The following is a 10,224-nucleotide window of genomic DNA, read 5'->3' as shown; positions in this document are numbered from 1 at the left end:
ATACACGAAAGAGGAATTGACGCCAACCCGGAGAAAGTCCAGGCGATCATCAATATGAAGTCACCTCGGACGATCATTGACCTACAACGCCTTAATGGGAGGCTCGTCGCCATGTCCCGTTTCCTTGCCCGATCAGGTGATCGCTGCCTCCCCTTCTTCAGAGCTTTGAAGAATCCGAAAAATTTTCAATGGACGGCAAAATGCGAGGAAGCCCTCGAGCAAATGAAGCAACACTTGGCCAACCTTCCCCGACTTGCCTCGGTCTCTCCTGGGGAAAGGCTAGGCCTCTACCTGGCTGCCTCCCAGCACGCAGTCAGTTCCGTCCTGATCAAGGAAAATTTCGGCGAACAGCTTCCAGTTTACTATGTCAGCCACGTCCTGAACGGGCCCGAGGAACGATACCCACGGATCGAGAATCTGGTACTTGCACTCATGCTGTCAGTCCGGAAGCTACGCCCCTACTTCCAGGCTCACCCGGTGGAGGTCATTACTGACCAGCCGCTTCGGCAGGTCTTGTCTAAATTTGATGTTGTAGGACGTCTTCTCAAATGGGCGGTAGAGCTCGGCGAGCATGACATACAATACGTGCGCAGGACCGCTATCAAAGCCCAGTCCATGGCCGACTTCATCGCAGAATTAACCCAGGTCGGGGATGAAGGTCTCGAACAACCTCCCGAGGCCTGGGTCCTGCACGTCGACGGATCGGCCAACTCAAAAGGCGACGGCGCGGGGCTAGTGTTGCAAGCTCCCGATGGGCGATCGTTCGAGCGTTCCCTCCGCTTCGGGTTCTAGGCCACTAACAACGAGGCAGAATACGAGGCACTCCTAGCAAGACTCAGGTTGGCCCTCAAGATGCAGGTGGTCGCCATCCGCGTCCTCACAGACTCGCAGCTGGTAGCCGAGCAACTCAGCGGGGGATACGAGGCCCGGGACCCGACCATGGCGAAGTACCTGGCACAGGTAAAGAACCTGACCACCAAGTTCCTTCATTTTACATTATCTAACGTCCCGAGGGGAGAAAATGAGCGAGCCGACGTGCTAGCTAAACTGGCATCAAAGCCAGCCCCCAAAGTCGGGTCCGAGGTCGAGGAGCTGCCTGCCCGTGCCATCGAAATCGCAGCGGCAACCTCGGGTGGCGCGCCTACCACCTGGGTACAAGAATTGCTGCGCTTCAAATGGGACGGGACTCTTCCGCCCGACAAAGAGATGGCTCGGCGCTTGCGTCATATGCATGCTTGGTATACCGAGGTGGGTGGACGGCTCTACAAGCGGTCTTTCACATACCCCCTCCTACGGTGCTTGGAGCCCTTCGAAGCTCAGACAGTTCTGGCTGAGGTCCATGAAGGAATCTACGGGGAGCATATCGGCGGGCGAACCCTAGCACACAAAATACTTCGCCAAGGTTACTACTGGCCGACCATGTGCCGGGACGCGAAGGCCCACGTGCAATGGTGTAGTTCGTGCCAAGAACAGGCCCGCACACCTCGGCAGCCCGCGGTCCCGCTCACCCCCATCGACTGCGCTTGGCCATTCGCGCAATGGGGTTTGGACCTCCTCGGCCCTTTCCCCCAGCCTCGGAACATCGAAAATACATCATCGTGGGTGTGGATTATTTCACAAAGTGGGTCGAGGCCGAACCACTGGCGACGATCACAGAGCGGCAAATAGAAAAGTTCGTATGGAGGAACCTGGTGACTCGGTTCGGCTTGCCCAAAACCATCATTACAGATAACGAGCCTCAGTTCGCCGGTAAAAGGTTCCAGGAGTTCTGTGCCAACCATGGCATCAAGCTAAGGTTCAGCTCGGTGGCCTACCCTCAGACGAACGGGCTTGCGGAGCTAACCAATCAATCCATTCTAGACGGGCTCAAAAGAAGAGTGTCCGCAGTCCGATCGGCTTGGACGGACGAACTCCCTAGCGTCTTATGGTCATTACGTACCACACCCAAGACCGCGATTGGAGAGTCCCCCTACAGCCTCGCTTTCAGAACCGAAGCTGTCCTACCACCCGAGGTAGCCATTGCCACCCTTCGGACAAGAAACTATGACGAGAAAGTCTCGAACGAGGGACTTCGAGCCAGCCTCGACGTGCTCGAGGAGCGACGCGCCAACGTGCACTTAAATGCCCTCTCTTATAAAAGGGCCGTCGCAAGGGTCTACAATAGGAAGGTACGACCCTGACCAATTAAGTTAAGCGACCTAGTCTTGCGCAAGACCGAGGTAAGCGACCCGACCCGAGCGAGGGGGAAGCTGGCCCCCAAGTGGGAGGGACCTTATCGGGTCGTCGAGGTAATCCGACCGGGTACATACAGGCTCGCGACAGTGGACGATTCTTCTTTGCCGAGAACATGGAACATCCAGAACCTTAAGAAGTTTTTCATCTGAGAAAGAAGAAGTTTTTCGCCTAAGGGAAGAAGTTTTTCGTCTAAAGAAAAGGAAGTTTCTCATCCAAGGAAGGAGCTTTTCGCTTTTTTTTTATGAAGCTGAACAACATACGAGAAGAAAAATCTTCTTTATTTCAGAAACAGGAAATTACAAGACTCGACTGTAACAGGACTCGAGGATTACAAAAAGAGATTACAGGACTCAACCCCAGCTCAACCGAGCCGACCTCAAAATTCTACCCTAACCGTCGGAACCCCCGACGCTATCGTCGAAGGGAACCTCATCCGGCATATCTACGTCTAAATCCTCGGGATGCGAGGCAAAAGAATCCACCTCGACCTCTAGCCCAGGATGGCGCGTCTTGAACCGGCCTAGGGCGATCCGATACCCGTACTCATAGGTGACCTGCCCTGACCGGACCAGCCCGAGCTGGAAGCCTGAGGATTGCTTGTAGGCTTCAATTATTTCTTTATCTTTCTCTGGCCGCCGATCCCGCTCGGCAGCCAGAGCTTCTGAGGCCCCCTTCGCCTCAGCTAGGGCCCCCTCCAACTTCTGAGTCAAGGTGACCGCCTCGCTCCGGGCCAGGCGAGCCTCGGTCTGTGGCACCCTTAGGAGCCCTTGGATGCCCTCCTTCTCCTCCTCAGCCGCCTTCGCCTCAGACTTCAGGCGAAGGACCTCAGCCTCCAGCGCCGACATACGTTGGTTGGTTGCCCCCGCCTCAGACTAGAGGCGCGTCACCTCCGCCTCGAGCTCCGAAGAGCGTTGCACGGCCGTCGCAACCGCCTCCGGAGCTGCCCCCGCGCGGAACTCCTCGAGCTGCTTGCGCAGCTCGGCATTCCGGTCGCACAGGATGCCTAGGGCCCGACTTGTGTCACACACGCGATCCGCCAACGCGATCGCATAGTGCTGGCCCTGCAGAAGAAAGGTCAGAACCACTCTCGGACAAAAGGAGGTCGGGGTTCAATAGCGAGACGCTTACCCATAGCAATGACTTCACGGATTTACCAAGCAAGACATCCGAGGGCATGGTATACAGCTCGCGAGCTATATCTGGATGAAGCCCTCCTCGGATGAATGCGGTTGCAGTTTCCCCGCCAGCCCATACCCGGGTCCCGCGGGTCAGCCCCCCCCAACGGGCCGCCAACCGGTCGGAGGGTTGGCCCTCCGAAAGCTCGCCCATCAGGCGCGCCTGGTAGGATTCGTTCGGTGCCCCCATGGGCAGACGACACAAGTCCCGAATCGAGGGCTCCCTGGGTGCTTTTCCTGCCCCCTCGCTGCTCGGACTGGCCTCGCCCTGACCATGTCCCCTTCACCGGTCGCGCGAGCCCGGCTCCGCCGCCACTTCACACGCCCGAGCCCTCGGGGGAGTCGGTTTCTTCGAGGCAGCAACCTTGGCCTTCTTTTGAGGACGGCCGACCGTAAGCTCCACCGGCGCCTCCCTCGTGCCGATGCCCGAGCCGGTCGGATGCCGCGGGGATGTGGCCAACGAAGTATGCCCTCCGCGCACTGCAGTGAGGTTCACCATTTCTGCACGAAAACACCGACCTCGGTCAGAACACCAAAAAATAGGAAGGCCTGCCGCTACCTTCTTTAAGGCATACCTCGAGGCACCGGGATCAGACCCGCCTCGACCAACCACGCCTCGGTCATCTTCCGGATGACTCGGGAAGCCGGGAGGATCTCCTTCAATCTTCGAAGGGCCTGGCGCTCCTCCTCATCCAGAACCGAGGCGGTATTATCGACGGCGCGCGACGCCCACCGGAGCCCAAAATTCCAACCCTCCGGGTGGCATACGTAGAAGAAACGCTCCTTCCACCCCTTGTTGCTGGAAGGAGCTCCGCTGACCCGGAAGCCCGGTCAGGTGGACAGGTAATAACCCCCTGACCCCCTGCATAGACGGAAGTAGGAGAGGATAAGAGACCGGCTCGGGGGAATCTTAGCATAGTAGCATTCCCCTAGGAACGCCACCAGATAGCGCCAAGAATTTGGCACCATCTGAGAAGGGGAGATACGCCACCACGAGACATAGGAGCTTATGACCGGAAGGAGTGGGAGGCGCAACCCGGCCTCGAAGGCGTCCAAGGTGCTAGTCATAGGTGCCCAGCAAGCCAATCACGTGAGTGATGGCATGTGTGACTTGATACAGAATCTTTTTGCTTATTAAATTTTGGTGTATATCAATTTATAACTATTCCATATGTGCATATATATATTGTGATGTCCTTGGATTTGTGCAATGGGAATCGGATCGTGATGAGATCACGATAATGAGATCGATTCACCTTTAAACACATATCCTAAATAATCCCGGTCATAGGTTACTCGAGAGGGACATCGTGATAACCGGATAGACTGGTGTGCTATATACCCGTCCATATGATGGATGCAGTTGGTCTCATAGTTGCTCGTGTAGGGACACTAGGGATACAGTACAGGTGCTCATTGGAGAATGAGTTCACTGATTGATCCGCTTACGGAATGCTGGATGGTTGATGATGCCTTATTGTCAGACAACAATTCCGTAGTCCTAGTGGTGTATCTGGTCCTTAGACTTGAGACACCAAGGATGTCCTGTATGAGTGCTCCACTCTTTGATACCATACTTATAGGTTTGGCTATCCTAGATCTAGTACAACTGGTCATTGGGAGTGGTAGTCGACCTTACGAGGGCTATTGAGTGTCGATAGAGGATCATCCACTCTCGGCGTCATGAGAGGAATATCCCATGTGTTTTTGCTCAAACAAATCCCTGGCCAGGGTCATTCGGGTTGAGAGAGAAAGAGTTCTCCGGGAGAATCCGATTAGAGCGAGACTCGAGTAGAAACCGTATGGGTCTGACAACACCATGCTCGATATACGGTCTTTGGGATATTAGATGGATGAGGGATTATAGGTATACGGTAACTAAGGACAGACAGGTCCAATGGATTGGATTCCCCTGTATCGTCTAGGGACTACGGCGTAGGGGCCTAGTACTTCCGTAGTCGATGAGTCGAGTGAATTATTACAGAGATAATAATTCACTGAGTTAGAAGGAGTTCTAACAGGTATGACTCATGACCAGCTCGATATTGGGCCTAGAGGGTCACACACATATGGTAGGCATTGCGATGATTAGAGGTTCGGATATGAGATATCCGACGGAGCCCTTGTCTTATTGGATGCAGATCCAATACCCACTTGGGGAGGACCAATTAGGGTTTGACAGGGGACCTCTATAAATAGGAGGGATTTAGAGCCTCATAGGCTAGAGTCTTTGCTTGCCTTTCCTATTCTCCTCTCCACCTCAGAGCAGGCCTGGAGTTTTGAGGAGCGTCGTCGCAACCCTGCTGTGTGGATCACCGCTAGAGAGGAGGACGCTTGACCTCCTTCACCCTCTCCTAAGGATCTGCAAGGAAACAGGGATATACGATCTCCCTAGGTAACACAATCTACTTTATACGCAGTTTCATGTTTCGCGGATTTTTTCATACCAATCTTCGCATGACGACGAACATCTTTTTGGGAATCGGGGATTTTGTTTTCTTGTTCTTCCGCTGCGCATGTGATGTCGCCCCCACGATTTCCCAACAGTGGTATCAGAGCCAGGTTGTTCGTGCGAATGATTGGTTTTGAACTGCGTGTGTTGAGTTTAGGAACAATGTTGACGTCAAAATCGTTGATGCAAAAGCGAGAAAGGGCAGCAACAGTTGTTGCCCTCGATTTGCGTGCGTGAAGCGCAACCGAAGGCGGGCAGCACAGTGGCTGCGTCTGCATTAGCCGGCCGGCAGCCTGCTTGCAGCAGGCTTGCTGCCGACGGGGCTGGCAGCCCACGGGCAGAGGCGCCGCAGGGCAGCGGCGCGAGCCGTCGCAAGGAAGTAGCGCCTGCCGCCGCAGGGCAGTGGCGCTTGCCGCCGCTGCTATCTCGGGCGAAACCCCCCCCCCCCCCCACAGGGGCGGCCGCCCGGCGGGACAGCACCCCCTGCGGAGGCAACGGCGCCCGAAGGGGACGCTCACCCGCAGCGGCAGTGTCGCCAGCGGGCGTGCTGCCTACAAGCGAGGGCAGTGCCCTCATTCGCCGCACAGGCCGCCGCCGGCAAGGTGGCGGCGACGGCACCAGCGTAAGGGGGAAAGGGCATTAGGGTGTTCTGGCAAAAGACAATTTTACCCTTCGGAATTTCAGAAATTCCAGTTTTTGTCTTTTATCCAAATTACGAAAATACCCCTATAAATTCAGAAATTTCCTACATGTCCATGATTTCAGAAAATATTAATTAATTAAAAGGTTTAGTTTATTATTATTTTTATTATTATCTAGTAGTCTTACATGATGATGATTATTTATACATATGATGTATGATGTGTGGACGGATGATCATGGACCGTGTGATGTGTGTACTTGTGATTATTATTATTGAGGTCTGCGAGCCTCCATTATATTTGTCGTTTATTGTTTGGCTTGCGTGCCTATGATTAAGTTGTAATCACATAAGGAGGCGTAGCGAGAGCGTGGATGCGATAGTGGGACCCACGAGACGGACGATCGTGATGCATGGAGATGCATCAAGATGTCGACGGAACCGACGAGGACGAGATGGACGATCACAGGGCATGGAGATGCACCGTTGCACAAAGATCTTGATGTGAGTGATTAGGCCTACTGGATCGGGCCTAATCATATTAGGTTGTGGTCCATGATCATCTGGTGTGATTGCTTATACGCATACTAGATAAGTATATATATTTGCATGCGATGTAGATATATATTAAATATGTATATGTGTGACATGTCATATTAGGAGGCCAAATCTTAGAAACATCTCTCGATAATATTAAGTCGGTAAACGTGAGGCAATTAGATTGACCCACGTGGCCTTCCATCGTTATAAGTAGGAACCGATTCCCGGTGTAGGTTGAGTTGGTCGAGTCACTCGAGACTCACCTATATCGCGATTCGCTATCTTGCTTACGACATAGAGATGTCACCGGTGACCCGAGGGCATTGTATACTTGGTCGAGTCCCTCGAGGGTATATCATCAAATCAGACTCATCTTGTAACGAAGGTGTTGACTTAACAGAGCATCATGGTTGGTCGAGTCCCTCGAGGCCATGGTGATTCGGAGGCCGAACAGGACGGGAATCACAAGGAGTTGTGATTGGTAAGAGTTGCCTACCTTTTAGGCTTAGTGTGATTGGTCGAGTCCCTCGAGGTTACACTAAGACGCTGATTGGATCCAGATCCCCACTAGAAGTCTGCCGGAGACTTCCGTTTCACGTGCTGAGGGTGTCGCGTGACTCGTTAGTAAAATAGTGGGAGTATATTAAGATAGAAGTCCATATCTTGATAGTTTATTTCTTGCAAAATCTGCATGTTATTCATTTCTATAGCATCTTTATTTTCAGAAAATGTCGCTTTCAAATCCCTTACTTGATGTCAACCGCCTCACTGGTCCAAATTATACGGATTGGCTCCGTAACTTGAGAATTGTTCTCACAGTGGAGAAAATCGTGTAAGTCCTTGATACAGTGATACCTACGCCCGAAGATGGGGCAAACGAGGATGAGATCGCTCGCTACGTGAAGTACATTGATGACTCCACTCTTGCTCAGTGCTATATGTTGGGCTTTATGACTCCTGAGTTACAGAGACAACATGCAAAGATGGAAGCCAGATCCATTCTCCTATATGTTCACAAATTGTTTGAGGAACAGGGAAGGACTCAACGATATGAGATAACCAAGAGCCTTTTCCGCGCTAGGATGACTGAGGGGACACCGGTTCAGAACTATGTCCTAAAGATGATTGAGTGGATAGAGAAACTCACAGGTCTAGGAATGGTCCTAGAGGATAACTTGTGTGTGGACATTGTGCTTCAGTCCCTACCAGATTCCTTTTCACAGATCATAATGAATTTTAATATGAACAAGCTTGAGGTGACTCTCCCAGAGCTCCTCAACATGTTGAGGGAGGCAAAGAGTACTATTAAGAAAGAGAAGCCAGTTCTCTACATTAGTGAGACCAGAAAGAAAAGGAAAGCAGAAAGGTCCCTTAAGAAGGGAAAGGGCAAGGGCAGACCAAGTAAAGCAAAAGTTGCTAAGAAAGACCCAGTAAAAGACAAAGGCCAATACTTCCACTATTGTAAAGATGGGCACTGGAAGAGGAACTGCAAAGAGTACCTTGCAGAAAGGGCGAAACAAAAGCTTGATGAAGCTTCAGGTACATTCATGATCAGTCTCCATTTGTCAGACTCTTATGATAACACATGGGTATTGGATACCGGTAGTGCTTATCATATATGCAATTCGTTGCAGGTTCTGGCAAGGCCTAGGAGACTAGAGAGAGGCGAGATGGACCTCAAGATTGTTTGGATCGAGAGCACTAAGAGGGGGGGGGGGGGGGGGGTGAATTAGTGCAGCGGAAATCTTTCAGTGATTAAAAACGAAAGCTGCGTTCGTTCGATAAAAAACTATTTTGATGCAAAAGCCGATTCTAAGATTACTTATGATTAAGTGCAGTTTACTTCTAAACACAGTTTGCGTCTAAATGCAGTTTGCGTCTAAATGCAGATTGCGTCTAAGCGCAGTTTGCATCTTAGCGCAATTTGCGTCTAAGCTCAGATTGCGTCTAAGCGCAGTTTGCGTCTAAGCGCAGATTGCGTCTAAGCGCAGTTTGCAGTTATAAATGAAATCAAAACGTAAACGTAAACTGCAAAGAAACTCGTTCGTAAAAGCGCAGAAGACAGTTTGCAGTTATAAATAGAATCAAAACGTAAATGTAAACTGCAATGTAAAGATCGTACGAAACAACAGATTTACGTCTAAACGCATATTTACGTCTAAACGTAGATTTACATCTAAACCTTGAAACTCGTTCGTAGAATCGCAGAGGGCAGTAAGCTATTGAAAAGTTTGCAGTAAAGGTAAAATGCTCAAAGGAAATGCAAACCGAGATTTAGAGTGGTTCGGTCAATCTTGACCTACTCCACTTTTGGCTTCCTCCACCGACGAGGTCACCGACGTCAACCAGAGGCATTCCTTCAATAGGTGAAGGCCAACTGCTCTTTTACAGTTTCACTCCTTTTGACGGGCTCAGGAGACAACCCTTACATAACCTTTCTCTCCTCTCTTTACAACTCAAGACTTGAAGAACAGAAAGAGGAGAACTTTTGGACTTTACACAAATTTGAGCTCTTAGAATCACAGAAAAGATCAAGAATTCGATGTAGTTCTCTATCTTTTCAGTGCTGAATGGGTGGGGTATTTGTAGGCCCCAACCCAGTTCAAATTTGGAGCTCAAAACGATCAAATCCCGGAATTCCAGGATCAGGCGGTTGCACCTCCTGACTGGAGAGGTTGCACCGCCTGGCAGAGCTCGAAGACTAAGCCTCTGGGCGGTGCCACCTTTGTCAGGGGCGGTTGCACCTCTCTGCCAGAGCTCGAAGACCGAGCTTAGGCGGTTGCACCGCCTGACTAGAGAGGTTGCACCGCTTGGCAGAGCTCGAAACTTGAGCTCTGGCGGTGCTACCTCCTGACAGAGGAGGTTGCACCGCCCAGTCTCGCTCGGAGACTGAGCCCTGGGCGGTTGCACCTCTTGGCTGGGGTGGTTGCACCGCCCAGTCTCGCTGGGAGACATAGCCTAGGCGGTGCTACCTCCCTGCTTGGGCGGTTGCACCTCCCACAGCAACCTGGGTCCGAATGGGTTGGACCATTCGATCCAATTTGAGTTCTTCAGGGGCCCAATTGCCCCAGGATTAAGCTAATGGGATCATCTCCCATTTCTAACTTAATCAAAGTGCTAACTATGATTATTTCCTAAGACATATTCTGCAGCTTGCTTTGGTGCGTCACTCGCTTCTTCCG

General features: G+C 51.7%; 1 protein-coding gene across 1 annotated transcript; it reads left to right on the top strand.

The window, feature by feature from the left end:
• The first annotated feature begins 852 nt into the window (after positions 1-852).
• On the top strand, positions 853-2,180 carry LOC135620382 (uncharacterized). Its single transcript, XM_065123312.1, has 2 exons — positions 853-1,621; positions 1,729-2,180. The coding sequence occupies exons 1-2, from the start codon at positions 853-855 to the stop codon at positions 2,178-2,180; spliced, it is 1,221 nt and encodes a 406-aa protein (XP_064979384.1).
• The last annotated feature ends 8,044 nt before the right edge of the window (positions 2,181-10,224 follow it).

This window comes from Musa acuminata, chromosome BXJ2-8, assembly GCF_036884655.1.
Source record: "Musa acuminata AAA Group cultivar baxijiao chromosome BXJ2-8, Cavendish_Baxijiao_AAA, whole genome shotgun sequence".
Lineage (NCBI taxonomy): Eukaryota > Viridiplantae > Streptophyta > Magnoliopsida > Zingiberales > Musaceae > Musa > Musa acuminata.
The sequence above is the reverse complement of the archived record's forward strand: the minus strand, read 5'-3'. Positions and strand labels throughout refer to the sequence as shown.